Source organism: Oncorhynchus mykiss, chromosome 30 (assembly GCF_013265735.2).
Source record: "Oncorhynchus mykiss isolate Arlee chromosome 30, USDA_OmykA_1.1, whole genome shotgun sequence".
NCBI classification, from domain to species: Eukaryota; Metazoa; Chordata; class Actinopteri; order Salmoniformes; family Salmonidae; genus Oncorhynchus; species Oncorhynchus mykiss.
In genome coordinates, this window is record NC_050570.1 from 8,303,580 (window position 1) to 8,325,629 (window position 22,050).

The 22,050-nt window shown below is 46.1% G+C and overlaps 1 protein-coding gene across 5 annotated transcripts in view; it reads right to left on the minus strand.

The window, feature by feature from the left end:
• LOC110522722 (inositol hexakisphosphate and diphosphoinositol-pentakisphosphate kinase 2) overlaps positions 1-22,050 on the minus strand; it is a 90,832-nt gene that overhangs the window by 15,774 nt on the left and 53,008 nt on the right. For 3 of the 5 annotated variants that reach the window (XM_036968760.1, XM_036968761.1, XM_036968762.1), the window contains 11 exons: positions 20,200-20,321; positions 19,846-20,028; positions 19,157-19,298; positions 18,559-18,782; positions 17,138-17,265; positions 14,454-14,568; positions 14,064-14,171; positions 13,852-13,968; positions 12,839-12,976; positions 7,057-7,156; positions 1,837-1,899 (listed from right to left, as the gene is read on the minus strand). In XM_036968760.1, the coding sequence (XP_036824655.1) occupies positions 1,837-1,899; positions 7,057-7,156; positions 12,839-12,976; positions 13,852-13,968; positions 14,064-14,171; positions 14,454-14,568; positions 17,138-17,265; positions 18,559-18,782; positions 19,157-19,298; positions 19,846-20,028; positions 20,200-20,321 (1,440 nt within the window). The remainder of the gene's footprint in view (positions 1-1,836; positions 1,900-7,056; positions 7,157-12,838; positions 12,977-13,851; positions 13,969-14,063; positions 14,172-14,453; positions 14,569-17,137; positions 17,266-18,558; positions 18,783-19,156; positions 19,299-19,845; positions 20,029-20,199; positions 20,322-22,050) is intronic. The other 2 variants (XM_036968764.1, XM_036968763.1) reach the window with 1 other exon arrangement.

Genomic DNA, 22,050 nt, shown 5'->3' on the forward strand with positions numbered 1-22,050 from the left:
AAAGAAAAACCCTTGAATGAGTAGGTGTGTCCAGACTTTAGACTGGTACTGTATATCAACACGCAGACTGCAGCCTCTCTTCCATAGCACAGTGTTATGTGAATGCCCTCTCTCTATGTGAATGCCCTCTCTCTATGTGAATGCCCTCTCTCTATGCGAATGCCCTCTCTCTATGCGAATGCCCTCTCTCTATGCAAATGCCCTCTCTCTATGCGAATGCCCTCTCTCTATGCGAATGCCCTCTCTCTATGCGAATGCCCTCTGTCTATGCGAATGCCCTCTCTCTATGCGAATGCCCTCTCTCTATGCGAATGCCCTCTCTCTATGCGAATGCCCTCTCTCTATGCGAATGCCCTCTCTCTATGCGAATGCCCTCTCTCTATGCGAATGCCCTCTCTCTATGCGAATGCCCTCTCTCTATGCGAATGCCCTCTCTCTATGCGAATGCCCTCTCTCTATGCGAATGCCCTCTCTCTATGCGAATGCCCTCTCTCTATGCGAATGCCCTCTCTCTATGCGAATGCCCTCTCTCTATGCGAATGCCCTCTCTCTATGCGAATGCCCTCTCTCTATGCGAATGCCCTCTCTCTATGCGAATGCCCTCTCTCTATGCGAATGCCCTCTCGCTATGCGAATGCCCTCTCGCTATGCGAATGCCCTCTCGCTATGCGAATGCCCTCTCTCTATGCGAATGCCCTCTCTCTATGTGAATGCCCTCTCTCTATGTGAATGCCCTCTCTCTATGTGAATGCCCTCTCTCTATGTGAATGCCCTCTCTCTATGTGAATGCCCTCTCTCTATGTGAATGCCCTCTCTCTATGTGAATGCCCTCTCTCTATGTGAATGCCCTCTCTCTATGTGAATGCCCTCTCTCTATGTGAATGCCCTCTCTCTATGTGAATGCCCTCTCTCTATGTGAATGCCCTCTCTCTATGTGAATGCCCTCTCTCTATGTGAATGCCCTCTCTCTATGTGAATGCCCTCTCTCTATGTGAATGCCCTCTCTCTATGTGAATGCCCTCTCGCTATGTGAATGCCCTCTCGCTATGTGAATGCCCTCTCTCTATGTGAATGCCCTCTCTCTATGTGAATGCCCTCTCTCTATGTGAATGCCCTCTCTCTATGTGAATGCCCTCTCTCTCGTTTGAACACCAACCATCCCTTCAAATGAAATGAATAGATTCACTGACATGGTGATGAGTGATGGGGACAGGTTTCATGTTAAAACTCTTTCATTCCGTACCCACCGTATTAAATTAGTAGGTTTAGCATGAACTCAGTTATCATTGGGTCAAATTGAAACATCGCTCAAGAGTTGAACCAAGAGGTTTGCCAGTTACTTCAGAAATAAAAGGATGTTTTTTGAAAGGCTATTAAAATAGCTGTAAACAACACACGGGTTATGCTCATCAAAAAGTAAACTGGAATGGTGTGGGGAGCTAACCGTCTCTCCAGAGAAATGGGTTTGAATGAACAAAAGGAGCATGTGATGATGATATAAAATGATATGTACACACAGCCACGCAAGAAGATGTATTCCACATACATCTACCCATCCTGTGGGAAAACGGTAGGGTCAGAGACACGCGTATTAACAGGTGAAATCAGTGTCAAGGCAGAACACGGAGGGTGTTAAGAGTGAGGGTCCAAACCAAAACAGATGGTGAAGGCAGGAAGTCTTGTGAAGTAGAAAACTCAAAAAGAGAGAAATTGAGATTCTGGCATAATGACGTCATTATGCAGCCAACGTCAAACCAAAATAGAGTTGTTTCCCCAAAAAAGACATGCAAAGATGAAGGGAAACTGAGTGGCGAGGTGTATTTAAAACGGACGTACCATTAGTCGGATGCCTGGCAAACGACACAGAAAATCTCTTTACTGCCGGCATAGAGAAGAGCTCTGAGGAAATAAGAAGGGTAATGGTGTTACTGGGGCCCGCAGGTTAACCGTGAACACGCTTGTACCTAGTATCTGAGGGCATACATACGTGTGTGTGTGTATACATGTGTGTGTGTACATACGTGTGTGTATATGTGTGTGTGTGTACATACGTGTGTGTGTGTGTGTGTGTTTTCCTGACCCCATGTGTGTCTTCGAACTCTCCGAAGTAGAGCCCCTCTCTAATGCTGCAGCCTTATTATGTGTGCACTGTGCATGTTTGTCTGTGTCTCTCTGTCGGTGTCTCTCTGTTGGTGGTGAGACATACGCAGCATGGGAAGGGCTAACAGAGGAATGACAGAGAATGTGAAGGGAAAAGGGAGATACCTGGTCCGTTGTACAACTCAGCTTGTGATTGTTCTGAATTCAGACAGAGGAGTGACATTATTATTTAGATTTATTTTACCTTTATTTAACTAGGGCAAGTCTGTTAAGAACAAATTCTTATTTACAACGACGGCCTACCACGGTCCAAACCCAGACGACGCTGGGCCAAATTGTGCGCCGCCCTATGGGAATCCCAATCACGGCCGGATGTGATACAGCCTGGATTCGAACCAGGGACTGTAGTGACGCCTCTTGCACCGAGATAGCAGTGCCTTAGACCTCCTGCGCAACATTAGGCACTGGTGAATTGGGCTTTTGAAGAAGTTACCTAAAATGTCCTTTAGCTCGTTTTAAATCTTTCTGGAACACTGACTGACTGTTCAGTCTATTTCCATGCCAAAATGATCTGAAACGTATGATCTGAAACGTATGATCTGAAACGTGTGATCTGAAACGTGTGATCTGAAACGTGTGATCTGAAACGTGTGATCTGAAACGTATGATCTGAAACGTATGATCTGAAACGTATGATCTGAAACGTGTGATCTGAAACGTGTGATCTGAAACGTGTGATCTGAAACGTGTGATCTGAAACGTGTGATCTGAAACGTGTGATCTGAAACGTGTGATCTGAAACGTGTGATCTGAAACGTATGATCTGAAACGTATGATCTGAAACGTATGATCTGAAACGTGTGATCTGAAACGTATGATCTGAAACGTGTGATCTGAAACGTGTGATCTGAAACGTGTGATCTGAAACGTATGATCTGAAACGTATGATCTGAAACGTATGATCTGAAACGTATGATCTGAAACGTATGATCTGAAACGTATGATCTGAAACGTATGATCTGAAACGTGTGATCTGAAACGTATGATCTGAAACGTATGATCTGAAACGTATGATCTGAAACGTATGATCTGAAACGTATGATCTGAAACATATGATCTGAAACGTATGATCTGAAACGTATGATCTGAAACGTATGATCTGAAACGTATGAAATGAAACATATGAAATGAAACATACGATGAAGGCAAGTGACATTTGACCATCCTGTTATATTGAACATGTGTTATATTAAAATACTGTAATCATCTGGATTATGGGAGGTGTATCTGTAAACACAATCATTATTGATATTTCGTTTTTGTAACCTAAAAGTGCATTACGAGAAATAGACGTTTGCAAAAACACACACTTTAAAACAACCGAGACAAACCCCCCTCCCCCCCACCCATACGTCATAGAAAAACATTGGTGTTATTTCAACACCCCACACTTGTCACACTCTGTGGTCTCATACAAGCCAACAGTGAAGTAACATCTCAAAGCATAATATTAAAGCAACCGTTTCATTAAGTGTGACATCACTTGCATCGTGGAAACAGTACACAATGCCACCCAGTGGACAACATGGGGAACTTCAGTTCAACCCACAGTGGGACAACCTATCCTCTCCACATGCATGGGGCAGGTCGGTCATACAGTATTGTCCTTTATGCCAGGGTTTTTAACAAATCATGCTCTGCATACACTGTATGGGGACAAACAATTCTTAGCATGTAATCACGAATGTGGTCACCGTCATGCTGTTGGGGGAGAGGGGTGGAGCAGAGGACTGCTCTAAAGCCTGTCAAACGACTAAAACCACATTGAAAACTGTAGAACTGATAATGGACCTGAAATTCATAAACAGTTTCTTGACTGTGCCCGACGTGCTAATAATTACCCGAAATGAAAGCTAGGACAGTCAGGGAGCATAGAAAATTCACCCACATTTCTTTGGCAAATTTTGACGGCGAGGTCACAACCGATTTTCAGTGTGGCTCTTCCTGGAACTGGTTGAAGAGCGAATTAGTTGGACAGCGCTGCTCTTAAGAGGCGGATGAAAAGAGGCAGGAAAAGAGGAGGGCTCTTCGATAACTTGTCTGATCAAATAATAACCTCTTGTCCACTAAGGTTGGAAGAAACAGGATCTAAACATCAGCTCGGGACGCCATTTCAAATCTTCAAGGTAGTCTTACACTATATAGTAGGGCCTCTTCCACGAAGAAGAGATGGGAGATAGAGATCAATAAAGGAGCTCAGATTTGGAGGGAGGCGTACCATCTCGAAAAAGGCAAACAGGGGGGCAGGGGGGGTTGCGGTAGTGGGTGCGGACGCAGTCCCAAAGGTTGGGGGTGCTAGAGGACACCCCAGGACAGAGGTACTGAATAGGCCCGAGCACAGGGACCATGTTGTGGAAGATCCGCGGGGTGGGAGAGAGGAGCGGGATGGGGGTAGGGAGGAAATGGTTAGTCCTCATTGCATATCATGCAGTTCTTAGTAAGAGCAGATCACTGTTGCCAAGGGAGCTGTGTGTGTGTGTGTGTGTGTTACTGCACCTCTTCCCTGATCAGAGAGGTGGTGAAGCCCCTCTAAGACCTTCTGGGAAAGGTGACAGACATCAACTGGTGGGATCATGGACTCATAGGACGTCATGGATTTAAGAAATAAGTGGTCTTTCTAGTATGGACACATTTGGGACACGGTCTTAGATACATTCTCTCTCTATTGACCTTTGACCTACATAGTCCAGGCTACTCTGACCTACATAGTCTAGGCTACTCTGACCTACATAGTCTAGGCTACTCTGACCTACATAGTCTAGGCTACTCTGACCTACATAGTCTAGGCTACTCTGACCTACAGAGTCTAGGCTACTCTGACCTACATAGTCTAGGCTACTCTGACCTACATAGTCTAGGCTACTCTGACCTACATAGTCTAGGCTACTCTGACCTACATATTCTAGGCTACTCTGACCTACATAGTCTAGGCTACTCTGACCTACAGAGTCTAGGCTACTCTGACCTACATAGTCTAGGCTACTCTGACCTACACAGTCTAGGCTACTCTGACCTACAGAGTCTAGGCTACTCTGACCTACATAGTCTAGGCTACTCTGACCTACATAGTCTAGGCTACTCTGACCTACATAGTCTAGGCTACTCTGACCTACATAGTCTAGGCTACTCTGACCTACATAGTCTAGACTACTCTGACCTACATAGTCTAGGCTACTCTGACCTACATAGTCTAGGCTACTCTGACCTACATAGTCTAGGCTACTCTGACCTACAGAGTCTAGGCTACTCTGACCTACACAGTCTAGGCTACTCTGACCTACACAGTGTAGGCTACTCTGACCTACACAGTCTAGGCTACTCTGACCTACAGAGTCTAGGCTACTCTGACCTACATAGTCTAGGCTACTCTGACCTACATAGTCTAGGCTACTCTGACCTACATAGTCTAGGCTACTCTGACCTACATAGTCTAGGCTACTCTGACCTACATAGTCTAGGCTACTCTGACCTACATAGTCTAGGCTACTCTGACCTACATAGTCTAGGCTACTCTGACCTACATAGTCTAGGCTACTCTGACCTACATAGTCTAGGCTACTCTGGCCTACATAATCTAAGCTACTCTGACCTACATAGTCTAGGCTACTCTGGCCTGGGAGCTTTGGTTGCTGGACCTACATACTGTACGCAATGATGACAGCTATGCAGCCATCAGGAAGAGAGAGAACACGAGAGAACACAAGAGAGAGAGAGAGAGAGAGAGAGAACACACGAGAGAGAGAGAGAGAGAGAGAGAGAGAGAGAGAACACACGAGAGAGAGAGAGAGAGAACACACGAGAGAGAGAGAGAGAGAGAGAGAACACACGAGAGAGAGAGAGAGAGAGAGAACACACGAGAGAGAGAGAGAGAGAGAACACACGAGAGAGAGAGAGAGAGCACACGAGAGAGAGAGAGAACACACGAGAGAGAGAGAGAGAACACACGAGAGAGAGAGAGAGAACACACGAGAGAGAGAGAACACACGAGAGAGAGAGAGAACACACGAGAGAGAGAGAGAGAGAGAGAGAACACACAAGAGAGAGAGAGAGAGAGAGAACACACAAGAGAGAGAGAACACACGAGAGAGAGAGAACACACGAGAGAGAGAAAGAGAGAGAGAGAACACACGAGAGAGAGAGAGAGAACACACGAGAGAGAGAGAGAGAGAGAGAGAGAGAACACACGAGAGAGAGAGAGAGAGAGAGAGAGAACACACGAGAGAGAGAGAGAGAGAGAGAGAGAGAACACACGAGAGAGAGAGAGAACGAGAGAGCACACGAGAGAGAGAGAGAGAACACACGAGAGAGAGAGAGAGAGAACACACGAGAGAGAGAGAGAGAGAACACACGAGAGAGAGAGAGAGAGAACACACGAGAGAGAGAGAGAGAGAGAGAGAACACACGAGAGAGAGAGAGAGAACACGAGAGAGAGAGAGAGAAAGAGAGAACACACGAGAGAGAGAGAGAGAGAACACACGAGAGAGAGAGAGAGAGAACACACAAGAGAGAGAGAGAGAGAACACACAAGAGAGAGAGAGAGAGAACACACGAGAGAGAGAGAGAGAGAACACACGAGAGAGAGAACACACGAGAGAGAGAACACACGAGAGAGAGAACACACGAGAGAGAGAACACACGAGAGAGAGAACACACGAGAGAGAGAGAGAGAACACACGAGAGAGAGAGAGAGAGAGAGAGAGAGAGAGAGAGAGAGAGAACACAAGAGAGAGAGAGAACACGAGAGAGAGAGAGCGAGAGAACATGAGCGAGAGCCAACAGATAGTGAGGTAGTTCACATAACCCAGAGAGATCAGTGAGATAGTGTTGATGTCAGGGGGCAGAAATATGACAGTGGCAGCAGTGGTTGGTCCAGGGGGACAGAAACCAGATACCCACCTAGGCCAGTCTGTTTAATCTCGGGGGACTGGCACGAGCACGAGGGGAAGAGGCGATAGGAGGTGCCCTTGGAGGAGGTGGGCAAGGTCTCGGAGAGGACCTGGTTGGGGACAGGGACACATGGTCACAGTGAGACAGACAGCGACAGTCAAACAGCTGACTGTCAGACAGGTAGTTAAATAACCAGGAATAACTTGTAAAAACACAAACATGACTTGACTAATCCTCACTAATAAGGACACAGTACACAGACCATATAGTCTACTGTGCCCGAGATTAATAATCAGTGGTGTGAAGCACTTAGGTAAAAATAATTTAAAGTAGTTATGGGTAATAAAATTAAACTTGAAAATAGTGACATCTGGTTTGCTTAATATAAGGAATTTTAAATTATTTATATACTTTTACTTTTGATACTTAAGTATATTTTAGTAATTACATTTACTTTTGATACTCAATGGAAAAATCCACCCAAAACCATTCATTCCTTTAATTTACTGTGTTAAAACACTAATATTTGAGAACAATATTTTTGTGATCAAATGCTTCATTTTGGCTTTCTAAAACGGTTGGTTGCAACATGGATCGTTGTGTAAATCTGTTGCATCTCAAGTTGACTACAAAATCCACAATGCAATGCGCTCTATACGGGCTGACTGGCTAGCTAGCTAGCAAGCAAACGTAGCTACACACATTAATACTAGTTAGCTGTAATCGCCTAAACAAACTGCACTATCAATTTAGGAGTCTACAATATCGGCATGTTCAACCTGCAAATGGATGTGCCTCTCAGAGTGGAGCCTAACATTCGCAACAGCAGATATATTTTTGAGGGAAACATTGCCTATGCTAGGCTAACAAAAACCCAACATTAGCACACATTTCATCAACAGGAAGTACAACATTTCAAAACACTTTTCAGAGATGTGAAATAATTAACTTGCTATCTGTAGCAGTGGCGTAGCCAGGGGTAGGCCTGCCCAGTTTGATCTCAGGCCTAACCAACAAAAATGTAACAAATTATTCAATATAAAATTGTTTTATTTTATTACATTTAAAAAAAAAAGAAACCCATGTGAGATATATTTTCTATGGGTAATTTTATTATAATGTAACAAAAATAGTTTGCGACAATCAAGTTGGCGCCGACTGTTGGTAACATTTAAGAAAAAACTCTGTGGTTTACATCAAAAACGTCACGTGGCTAAACTTTATAACGCATAAACTAGCACGCTCTACCGCGATAGTTTACTCCAAGTGACTCACCAGCTACGGTAATTTAGTAGTTCTAGCAATGGCAAACCAAAATGTCCATCACTGGGGTTTTCAAAAAAAGACATCTGGAGAAAAAGGTGTGTGTGCCTGAGAATAATTTGGATCAATCTACCGATAGCTTCCAGAATGAGACATTAACAGGTGGCGCCAGGATAGACACAACCACAATCGCCATCACAACTGCCAATGCCACGTTGAGCCAGGCATGTTTGCTATCCCACCGTCTCCTCTCGTTCTTGATGCTGCGGGAGAACCTGCAGTAGGTCCACCGACAGATGTGTCTGCGGTTGATGAACCAGCCTGTCAACCAAAGCTAGCAACATTCCCTTCAAGTATGATAAATGGCAAAATCACACTGCTTCTCTTCAAGGTGGTATGACCAGTTCGTGTGGATTGAGTATAGTAATGCATAGGTCTTGTAGGCACTTTCCTGTGGCTAATGTCGAATTCGATGTATACGAGATGGATTTAAAAACTGGAAACTCACTAGAAAATCCTTGCTGCAAACACGAGAATAGCAAGTTACATGCTTGTGCTCTTGCAAAATGTGAATCCTACAAGGCCACCCATGGGCCTAGAGGTTGTAGGACTGTGTTGAACCAGATACATGGTGATGCAAACATGGATTTCATAGAAAGAAACCGTACACATGTTAAAGTGGTCATAGATATGGTCCTAATGTGTGCAAAGCAGGATATTCCACTCAGAGGACATAGAGAAACCCGAAGAGGCAACCAACAAAGGTAACTTATAGAAATCTTCAATTTCATCTCAAAGTATGACTCAGAAATACAAAAACAGGCTTAATGAGCTACCTCGCAATGCCACGCTTATGAGCCCCGGAATTCAGAACGAGTTGCAGCATCGCTGTTACTGTGGAGGATAAAAGATGAAGTTCATTCTGCGTCTTCCACGTATTTTGCCAAACTAGCAGATGAATATAAAGATCAATCTAAACAAGAACTTATTGCTGTGTGTGTCCAATACATTCATGCTGGAATGATTAAAGAAAAGAGCTGTTGGGTTTAATGAAACCGTTGATTTATCTGCACAAGGAATTTCTCTGAGAATACTTAGTGTTGGAACCCTGGAGTTGGATCCCACTGTGTGGGTTTTTATGTCGATGGCGCTTCAGTCATGTCAGTGTAACCGTTTTGCTTCTGTCCCTCTTCTCTCCTCTACCTGGGCTCGAACCAGGGACCCTCTGCACAAATCGACAACAGCCACCCTCAAAGCATCGTTACCCATCGCTCTTGCAGAGCAAGGGGAACCACTACTTCAATGTCTCCGAGCGAGTGACGTCACTGATTTAAACACTATTAGCGCGCACCCCACTAACTAGCTATCCATTTCACACCAGTTACATCAGGGAACAGAGGAGGGGTACCTGTCCTACTAAAGCAAACATTTAAGCAAGTGGTATATGTGCATTGCCACTCCCACCGTTTGAAGTTGGTTCTGTGCAGCGCGGCAAAAGTGTCAGGACCTTTTTTTGGACACAGTAATACATCAGCTACACACATTTATGAGTGGATCCCACAGACATGCTGGATTCATAGAAGTACAGAAAGAGTTGCATCCCCATTAGACTCATGTATCGATCTAGAAAGATCCACGTTGGAGTTCAAAGTCAGGGTCTGTGAGTAAAGTGCTGTTAACACTAGATGTCATTTTTAGAGGTTCTTGCAGAATTTTCAGAGGCTTGTGGACGAACCAAATTAGAAGCCGATACCCTCTTACAACAAATCCAGAACAAGACGTTTTTATTCCTGTTAGTCACATTTAGTAAATTGTTTTGACATTTAGTGATTTTACGAGCTCTACATTATCTGTGACGGACTATATTGGTTTAATTGAAATCCTCAAAAGCAGCTTTTCTACGTTCAGAGAACTCAGGGGGAGACTTTGATAAAGTTCAAGCTAACTGAAGAGATGATGATTAAGAATGATATTAGTGCGCTGTACTGCAGCGCCAGCTGTGCCACCAGAGACTCTGGGTTCGCGCCCAGGCTCTGTCGTAACCGGCCGTGACCAGGAGGTCCGTGGGGCGACGCACAATTGGCCTAGAGTCGCCCGGGTTAGGGAGGGGTTGGCCGGTAGGGATATCCTTGTCTCATCGAGCACCAGCGACTCCTGTGGCGGGCAGTGCGCCCTAACCAAGGTTGCCAGGTGCACGGTGTTCCCTCCGACACATTGGTGCAGCTGGCTTCCGGGTTAGATGCGCGCTGTGTTAAGAAGCAGTGCGGCTTGGTTGGGTTGTGTATTGGAGGACGCATGACTTTCAACCTTCGTCTCTCCCGAGCCTGTACGGGAGTTGTAGCGATGAGACAAGACAGTAGATACTAAAAACAATTGGATACTACGAAATTGGTGAGAAAACGGGGTAAAATTAACAAAAAACACACAAAAAAAGAATGATATAAGTAATTGGGATGTGACGGCATGTAAAAGTGGCAGACAGTCACAACTTCATTATGGAAAACATCCAGCATCAAGAGTGACAGTGACCTGAGGCAACTTTGGAACAATATTCTAGACCGACAGATTACTGAGTTGATCTCAAGAAGACCCATATGGGATCATGCAAGCGGCAGCCTCCTTTCCCAAAGAATCCCAAACCTGCGGCCTTAAAGAGCAGCTGAAGACCACATGCGATCATTATGCAACATCAAGTGAGGATGCGGAATTCACTGTTTTTATTCAGCAGTTGAGTTGCAAAATGAACATGGGAAATAGTGACTTTTCCTCCATAATGAGTGTACTCGACAGCTGCCCTGATGATATTTTCCCTTATATAAACTCTCTGTTAAGGATCATTGTCACACTTCCAATGACATCATGCAGCGTGGAGAGACTTTTCTCAACAACAACTAGGATAAAACATCGTCTTCACACATCAGTGACCAGGGCCCAGCTGAACCACTTCAGTTTGCTGTCTTTAGAGCGTCAACTGACAGCTCCATTGGATTGTGATGAAATCATCACCATATTCAACTCAAAGCCTCGCCGTCTGCACCTTGTGATGTAGGTCACGACTTATTGATACGTCTACTAGAAGGTCAGGTACCTTTTTATAGTACTACTGCCTGCCCTGGTATAAATGGTAACATTAAATATAGGTTTGTTTGCCCATCGAGATTAAAGTGGGTCTGAAGATGAGTTTTATGTTGTTGGAAACTGGTCTGAAGTTACCGTCTTATTTTAATATGCTGGGATGGGTATTTATTTGTATATTTAAATGAGGTTGCTCCGTGTACTATGCACTAGTATAAAACGATTGTTTTACAAAATAATATGGTGTGCGTCACAAAATAGGTTAAATAAATAAGCAGAAAAATACCTATCCACATTTTTATTGGCCTATTCCCCCCCCAAAGAAATCTGGCTACGCCCCTGATCTGTAGTATCAGACAGCTTTGGAATCGTGACATTGCGTAGTTGCGAGGAAAATAGGCACGTTTCTCGACATATACACTGATTTTGAGAAGGGATTGCATTACGATTAGCTTAGCAACCGCAGCATGACAACGTGAACGCGATTGGTCGACAGTCTGCTGGGTGGGGGCGTTTTATGTTCCTTTATTCATTAGATTCCTATCTTCTGTGGATAATATCTCTGGTACGGCACCATGCAATGCACCCTGGTCTAACAAATAGGAGACAAATAGGAGAAATGTGCTAGACCCTCGGTTAAATTACACATTTCTCCAGGTAGGAAAATGGCAAAAATATGATCAACGGCTCATCCGAGAGAAGACATCCTACCGAGTTATGACATCGGACAGAATTGAAATCTGACATGTATGATAGACATTTTCACCATCTAAAAAGTGTCCAGTGAACTTCCAGTGTAATGAGAGAGACTTTACCACTGTGCTACGTCAAACCGGACGGATTTCTACCTGCTTGAACGCCAGTAACTCAGATACACATGAAAACCGTGAAATGACCCAGGGGATCGATTGAACATCACTCAGAGATGCACAAAAACAATATAACATTAAAAAATGGGTGAACCTTCCCTTTAAGTACATTTAAAACCAAATACCTTTAGACTTGTACTCAAGTAGTATTTTACTGCGTTACTTCTTGTCATTTTGTATTAAGGTATCGTTATTTTTTTCTCAAGTAGGACAAATTGCGTACTTTTCCCACCACTGTGAATAATCATCACTAATAGGGACATAGTACAAAGACTACGTAATCTGAGATGAGTTGCAAAGCGCACACAGATACCTGGATGTTGTTCATCAGGCTACACAACAGAAAACGTTTAATAACGTTTTGCAACGGGAAACAGACGTTTGGTCAAGGTCAATCGCTCTCTTTCTCAAATTATTTTTTTCCATTATTATTTGGTACCTATGAACAGCCGTCTTAGAAAAATCAGGTCTATCCTAGAGAGTCAATATCTGAACAGATTCACGCTATGCCTGTGATTCAGAAGTGGACTGTATTGAATGTGGGAGAGAGGGCTAGGGTCATGGACGTGACCCTGGTCAGCTACCTCCATGGAGCCAGTCTTGCGGTTGCGGCTCATGGGGGATCTTTTGATGCTGATTGGCTCAGAGAGCGACAGGGCCCGGTCAGTCTCGTCCTGTGATAGGTCCTCCAGACTGCCTTGGTTGGTCTGCTTCTCCTGGTTCTGGATTGGATCAAAGAGACCGTTAACGGCGGTTGTGGACACACACCACACACACGGACACACACCACACACCACACACACACACCACACACACACACCACACACACACACACACCACACACCACACACACACAGACACACACCACACACCACACACACAGACACACACACACCACACACACACACCACACACACACACCACACACACACACACCACACACAGACACACACCACACACAGACACACACCACACACAGACACACACAGACACACACCACACACAGACACACACACAGACACACACCACACACCACACACACACAGACACACACACACCACACACACACACACCACACACACACACACCACACACACACACACCACACACACACACCACACACACACACCACACACAGACACACACCACACACAGACACACACCACACACAGACACACACCACACACAGACACACAGACACACACCACACACACAGACACACACCACACACAGACACACACACACCACACACACACACACCACACACACACACACCACACACACACACCACACACACACACCACACACAGACACACACCACACACAGACACACACCACACACAGACACACACCACACACAGACACACAGACACACACCACACACACAGACACACCACACACAGACACACATGGACACACACGGACACACACCACCCACACACGGACACACACCACACACACACGGACACACACCACACACACACACACACACACGGACACACACCACAAACAGACACACACCACACACACGGACACACACCACACACACGGACACACACCACACACACGGACACACACCACACACACGGACACACACCTCAGCGGAGGCTGGGCGGAAGCCAAAGCCCAGAGGGACGTTCTCCTCGTCCTCACAGCCCTTCACCCCGGGACTGAAGTGGAGCTCCACGTGGAAACGCTCCTCTGACCCAGGGTCCTGTTCAACACAAACACACGGAAACCAAAAAAAAACATGAAAAATGATGTTAAACTACACAGACAGGCAGAGAGAGACAGAGACACCTAACTGACCTTGTTGTTATCCTCATACAGCATGATGACTATCTGGGTCATGTAGTTGAGTTCAGAGACGGCGCTGAGGTAATCCATGGCCTGTTTCCACTGCTGGTCCTTCACTTCCTGTCACACACACACACACACACAACATTACAACCAGAGATATCTGGATCCTGACGATTCATTCTGCCTATATGAGACAACTGCAAAACAAACTAAATAATAGTGTGTGAACCCAGGTCTGCAATATTCATGACCACATCTAAATCACAATTGGTACTTTCAGTGAACTATTCCTTTACATTACAACAACAAATCTGATCCCAGATCTGGTCGTGCCATCTTGCAAACACCTTGACCTATGATCATTGTCGTGCCAAACAGATCTGGGAGTAATGTACTTACGTCCAGTAATCCGCCGTAGCGGAAGATGCTGAGCAGTGAGTGGACGTGGCTTTCGCTGGTGAAATAGAGACGGGTCCTGACGTGGCGCCCCGGAGACATGACCCCCCGCGAGTACCTGGAACACCAAAGGGAATGAAAGGCAAATGGGTGATCACTCACTGGGGCTCTAGAGAGACACTTCAGGGCAGGGTTAACTGGTCCTGGGACAGTGGCTCAACTCAGTGGGATGTCATCATTGTAACAACAGGATCTACTAAGAACTGGTTCTGGGACAGTGGCTCAACTCAGTGGTATGCCATCGTTGTAACAGGATCTACTAAGAACTGGTTCTGGGACAGTGGCTCAACTCAGTGGTATGCCATCGTTGTAACAGGGTCTACTAAGAACTGGTTCTGGGACAGTGGCTCAACTCAGTGGTATGCCATCGTTGTAACAGGGTCTACTAAGAACTGGTTCTGGGACAGTGGCTCAACTCAGTGGTATGCCATCGTTGTAACAGGGTCTACTAAGAACTGGTTCTGGGACAGTGGCTCAACTCAGTGGTATGCCATCGTTGTAACAGGGTCTACTAAGAACTGGTTCTGGGACAGTGGCTCAACTCAGTGGTATGCCATCATTGTAACAGGGTCTACTAAGAACTGGTTCTGGGACAGTGGCTCAACTCGGTGGTATGCCATCATTGTAACAGGGTCTACTAAGAACTGGTTCTGGGACAGTGGCTCAACTCAGTGGTATGCCATCGTTGTAACAGGATCTACTAAGAACTGGTTCTGGGACAGTGGCTCAACTCAGTGGTATGCCATCGTTGTAACAGGGTCTACTAAGAACTGGTTCTGGGACAGTGGCTCAACTCAGTGGTATGCCATCGTTGTAACAGGGTCTACTAAGAACTGGTTCTGGGACAGTGGCTCAACTCAGTGGTATGCCATCGTTGTAACAGGGTCTACTAAGAACTGGTTCTGGGACAGTGGCTCAACTCAGTGGTATGCCATCGTTGTAACAGGGTCTACTAAGAACTGGTTCTGGGACAGTGGCTCAACTCAGTGGTATGCCATCATTGTAACAGGGTCTACTAAGAACTGGTTCTGGGACAGTGGCTCAACTCGGTGGTATGCCATCATTGTAACAGGGTCTACTAAGAACTGGTTCTGGGACAGTGGCTCAACTCAGTGGTATGCCATCGTTGTAACAGGGTCTACTAAGAACTGGTTCTGGGACAGTGGCTCAACTCAGTGGTATGCCATCGTTGTAACAGGGTCTACTAAGAACTGGTTCTGGGACAGTGGCTCAACTCGGTGGTATGCCATCATTGTAACAGGGTCTACTAAGAACTGGTTCTGGGACAGTGGCTCAACTCAGTGGTATGCCATCATTGTAACAACAGGATCTACTAAGAACTGGTTCTGGGACAGTGTGTCATGTACTGTCATGTTGTGTCTTGTCTCTGTCCTTTCCCTTCACCCTGTCTCCCTCTGCTGGTCGTTGTTAGGTTACCTTTTCTCCCCCGCTTTCCCCCAGCTGTTCCTTGTCTCCTCTGACTACCCATTCACCCCGTTTCCCACCTGTTCCCTTTTTCCCTCTGATTAGGTCCCTATATCTCTCTCTGTTTCTGTTCCTGTCCTTGTCGGATTCTTGTTTGTTGTGTTTCATGCCTGAGCCAGACTATCGTCATGTTTGCTGTAACCTTGTCCTGTCCTGTCGGAATCTGCCGGTCTATCTGAGCCTACCTATGTTTGGTTATTAAAGAAGCTCTGTTTAAGTTAGTTCGCTTTTGGGTCCTCATTCACTCACCATAACACAGTGGCTCAACTCAGTGGTATGCCATCGTTGTAACAGGGTCTACTAAGAACTGGTCCTGGGACAGTGGCTCAACTCAGTGGTATGCCATCGTTGTAACAGGGTCTACTAAGAACTGGTCAGTGGTATGTAGGGCTGGGCGACAGTGAGAAAACCGAGATATGATTTTTAGGCTAACTCATTGCCGATTCACGATACAGTATATCTTTTTTTTCTTCACTTTTTCTTAGCAGGGTCTGTTCTGTTGTAAATTTTGGGAGAGATGAGACATGAAACAGATATCGTTAAAGGTTAAGTTCTCCATTACAGTAAAATAGAGTTGGGGGAAAAAAATTGTGAGTTGAAACTGCTCGTTGTCAGAGAGCAAGTAGTGACCTTTTCCACTCTTTGTTGTTGTGAGTGGCAGGGGCTCGGAGTCTGTGGACGAGTGGGAAGGTTCACAGTGCACACAGCAACAGAAGGTGGTGCTTAGTGTCAGGGGGGAGGGGCTTGGTGTGGTGTCTGGGGAGGGGCTTGGTGTCTGGGGGGAGGGGCTTGGTGTCTGTGTGTGTCTGGGAAGGTGTACAGTGCACACAGCACAGTCAGAAGGCCGGAAGAAGACACCAAAAATAAATGTGAACCACGATTCTTGCGATACAGGCATTTCGAACATCGCGCTAAAACATTAATTCAGATTCATTTGATATCGCTCTGCCCCAGTGGTATGTCATCATCACAGAACTGGTCCTAGGACAGAGGCACATTCACAGTGATGTGTACCTACAACAACAACTGATCCTAGATCAGCGGCACCGAGCCTGCAACAGTAGTCACAAGCAGTGGGAGTGTATTAGAGACTGACTCCAGAAACCAGACAAGTGCATCATACAGGTGGCACTGCGACTCACAGCGGGTGCAGCTTATTGACGGCCTCGTCCTCGTGGGTCCTCTGCAGGTCCAGCTGAATCTTCTTCATCAGGGGAAGGCAGTAGGCCTGGGCAATGTCCATCTTCTCTGCCTTATTGATGCCATACTCCTAGAGAGAGACAAACATGCTCAAAAGGTATGTTAAAAAAATACAAGCTTCAACCCAAGTTTTTACTTCTGTTGATCATTTTCTGAAAAGACAGAACAGTCATCAGGAGCCAGGTTTACTGTACTTGAAAAGACAGGTTCCTGGAACAGTCATCAGGAGGCAGGTTTACTGTACTTGAAAAGACAGAACAGTCATCAGGAGCCAGGTGTACTGTACTTGAAAAGACAGAACAGTCATCAGGAGCCAGGTTTACTGTACTTGAAAAGACAGAACAGTCATCAGGAGCCAGGTTTACTGTACTTGAAAAGACAGAACAGTCATAAGGAGCCAGGTTTACTGTACTTGAAAAGACAAAACAGTCATCAGGAGCCAGGTCACTTGAAAGGGTAACAAAGTAAGCTGGTATTAAGAATTGAAAAGGGGAATGCCAAGGAGTAAGAAAGGAGGTACATGAGCCAAGAATCATCCTCAGACTGAGGGGACTGAGAATTCCCCCTCTTCCTCCACCCTCTCTGTGTACGTTGACGTTTCTCTATCCAACCAGGGACATAGAAACATTCAGAAGTCATGGTCCCCACCATAACAGGTCTACACTACAGCTATAGTCCCCGCAGTGAGTCTACACTACAGCTATAGTCCCCGCAGTGAGTCTACACTACAGCTATAGTCCCCGCAGTGAGTCTACACTACAGCTATAGTCCCCGCAGTGAGTCTACACTACAGCTATAGTCCCCGCAGTGAGTCTACACTACAGCTATAGTCCCCGCAGTGAGTCTACACTACAGCTATAGTCCCCGCAGTGAGTCTACACTACAGCTATAGTCCCCGCAGTGAGTCTACACTACAGATATAGTCCCCGCAGTGAGTCTACACTACAGCTATAGTCCCCGCAGTGAGTCTACACTACAGCTATAGTCCCCGCAGTGAGTCTACACTACAGCTATAGTCCCCGCAGTGAGTCTACACTACAGATATAGTCCCCGCAGTGAGTCTACACTACAGCTATAGTCCCCGCAGTGAGTCTACACTACAGATATAGTCCCCGCAGTGAGTCTACACTACAGCTATAGTCCCCGCAGTGAGTCTACACTACAGATATAGTCCCCGCAGTGAGTCTACACTACAGCTATAGTCCCCACAGTGAGTCTACACTACAGCTATAGTCCCCGCAGTGAGTCTACACTACAGCTATAGTCCCTGCAGTCGGGCTACACTACAGATATAGTCCCCACTTAAGTAGGTAAACGTGTGTGTGATAAATAAATAAATAAATAAATAATGTCTTCCCCTCACCTGAGGTATGACGATGTCGGCCAGGGCTCGGGACAGCCTGAACAGCTCCAGTGTGTCCTCTAGGTCCAGCGTGGCGTTGTGCTGCGTGTCGTACTTCACACAGTCGTAGATGTCTGGGATCTTACTGATGTCGTAGCGACCGCTCTTATTCCGGAAGTCCCTTTCCAGCTTGGACCAGCGTTGCAGCATCAGCTCCAGGGTCTCACTGTGGTACAGCTGCAGGTCTGGGAACAGGTCTTAGCTTACAGGTACAGCTGCAGGTCTGGGAACAGGACTTAGCTTACAGGTACAGCTGCAGGTCTGGGAACAGGTCTTAGCTTACAGGTACAGCTGCAGGTCTGGGAACAGGACTTAGCTTACAGGTACAGCTGCAGGTCTGGGAACAGGTCTTAGCTTACAGGTACAGCTGCAGGTCTGGGAACAGGACTTAGCTTACAGGTACAGCTGCAGGTCTGGGAACAGGTCTTAGCTTACAGGTACAGCTGCAGGTCTGGGAACAGGTCATAGCTTACAGATACAGCTGCAGGTCTGGGAACAGGTGTTAGCTTACAGGTACAGCTGCAGGTCTGAGAACAGGACTTAACTTACAGATACAGACCTGCAGATTTGGGGTCCTCCAGCCTCCTGCGGATCTGGGAGGTGAGGCTCTGGATGAGGGTGTAGACCTGGTCACACGTCCTCACTGGGTTCCCTATGGTCTTCATAGAGGTGACCAGGGAGGGGCTGCCTGTAGGGGCCAGCTGCAACACATGGTAACAGTCCCATTTTAATACAGTGGTACTAATAGTGCAGAACCTAATGGAACGGCGTAACGCCAACGTTGGTATCCATAACAACCAGTGATGAAATGCGAGATCTCTTATCTGGAGATTGACAGAGATGTCATGCTCAGTTGATGGCTGTACGGTAAGGAATGAATGGGGAACATTGTTTTTAAATCTCAAGAATACTGAAAGACTTGATGGAATGGTCGATGGAGCCTCCCATCAGTGAAACAGAGGGTTAATTTGACCATTTCTCTACTTCAACTGCGCAGGTAAAAATACATTGATGCAGTGTAAAACTTGTAATAATGACACGTCTTAATATCTCAATGATTCTTAGTTGAATGCCTTATGAGACATTATAAGCACATTCATGGTTATAACAACTCATAAGCAATTACACCTGCACACAGTGAGTAAGGTGTTATTAACCATTAAACAGGGCTTTCCTGCCTATGGTTTTTTTTTCAACCCCGATTGGGTGGTTAGTAGTGGTCTAGGTGAACGGGTCTGCTGACTGTACCTTCTGGTAGTCTGCCTCAGTGAAGTCCTGGTCTTTCTGCATGATCTCATGGAGCCGTACCTTCACCCTCTGCTGGCAGTCGGTCAGAGACTCGCTGTCGCTGTCCAGCATGCCGTTCATGTTGGCACTCTTCACCATCTGCACCAGGATGGGAGTCAGCTCCCCCTCCAGAGCCAGCAGACCCTACACACACACAGTTAAGAGATATCCACATATGTTCACACGTACTGTACACAGAAAGGGTTGATATATGCAGGGTTGGAGATATATTGACACTGAACACAAATGAAAGAAACAAGGCTAGTGAGCATACTGTACACGTATACTGAAACATCTACAGACATACGCACGCACCTTGGCAAAAGCGGCAGCGGTCATCTGAACACGGCCTTCGTCTGAGGCGTAGATCTTCAGGTCGTGGCGGTAGGTGCTGTGTAAACGGAGCAGACCACAGCCAGGAAAACCAGCGTAGTCCCCTTCAGAGTCAAACACACAGAGGAAGGAACATCACAGAGGAAGGAACATCACAGAGGAAGGAACATCAGCCTTGCAGGACGTCACAGAGGAATGAACATCACAGAGGAAGGAACATCAGCCTTGCAGGACGTCACAGAGGAAGGAACATCACAGAGGAAGGAACATCACAGAGGAAGGAACATCAGCCTTGCAGGACGTCACAGAGGAATGAACATCACAGAGGAAGGAACAGAGGAAGGAACATCACAGACGAAGGAACAGAGGAAGGAACATCAGGCTTTTGCAGGACATCAGAGAAGGAAGGAACATCACAGACGAAGGAACATCACAGAGGAAGGAACATCACAGACGAAGGAACAGAGGAAGGAACATCAGAGAGGAAGGAACATCAGAGAGGAAGGAACATCAGAGAGGAAGGAACATCAGAGAGGAAGGAACATCAGAGAGGAAGGAACATCAGAGAGGAAGGAACATCAGAGAAGGAAGGAACATCAGAGACGAAGGAACAGAGGAAGGAACATCACACAGGAAGGAACATCACAGAGGAAGGAACATCAGAGAGGAAGGAACATCAGAGAAGGAAGGAACATCAGAGACGAAGGAACAGAGGAAGGAACATCACACAGGAAGGAACATCACAGAGGAAGGAACATCAGAGACGAAGGAACAGAGGAAGGAACATCACACAGGAAGGAACATCAGAGAGGAAGGAACATCAGAGAGGAAGGAACATCAGAGAGGAAGGAACAGAGGAAGGAACATCACACAGGAAGGAACATCACAGAGGAAGGAACATCACAGACGAAGGAACAGAGGAAGGAACATCACACAGGAAGGAACATCAGAGAGGAAGGAACATCAGAGAGGAAGGAACATCAGAGAGGAAGGAACATCAGAGAGGAAGGAACATCAGAGAAGGAAGGAACATCAGAGACGAAGGAACAGAGGAAGGAACATCACACAGGAAGGAACATCACAGAGGAAGGAACATCAGAGACGAAGGAACAGAGGAAGGAACATCACACAGGAAGGAACATCAGAGAGGAAGGAACATCAGAGAGGAAGGAACATCAGAGAGGAAGGAACAGAGGAAGGAACATCACACAGGAAGGAACATCACAGAGGAAGGAACATCACAGACGAAGGAACAGAGGAAGGAACATCACACAGGAAGGAACATCAGAGAGGAAGGAACATCAGAGAGGAAGGAACATCAGAGAGGAAGGAACATCAGAGAAGGAAGGAACATCAGAGACGAAGGAACAGAGGAAGGAACATCACACAGGAAGGAACATCACAGAGGAAGGAACATCACAGACGAAGGAACAGAGGAAGGAACATCACACAGGAAGGAACATCAGAGAGGAAGGAACATCAGAGAGGAAGGAACATCAGAGAGGAAGGAACATCAGAGAAGGAACATCAGAGAAGGAACATCAGAGAGGAAGGAACATCAGAGAGGAAGGAACATCAGAGAAGGAAGGAACATCAGAGAAGGAAGGAACATCAGAGAGGAAGGAACATCAGAGAGGAAGGAACATCAGAGAGGAAGGAACATCAGAGAGGAAGGAACATCAGAGAGGAAGGAACATCAGAGAAGTAAGGAACATCAGAGAAGGAAGGAACATCACAGAGGAAGGAACATCAGAGAGGAAGGAACATCAGAGAGGAAGGAACATCAGAGAGGAAGGAACATCAGAGAGGAAGGAACATCAGAGAAGGAAGGAA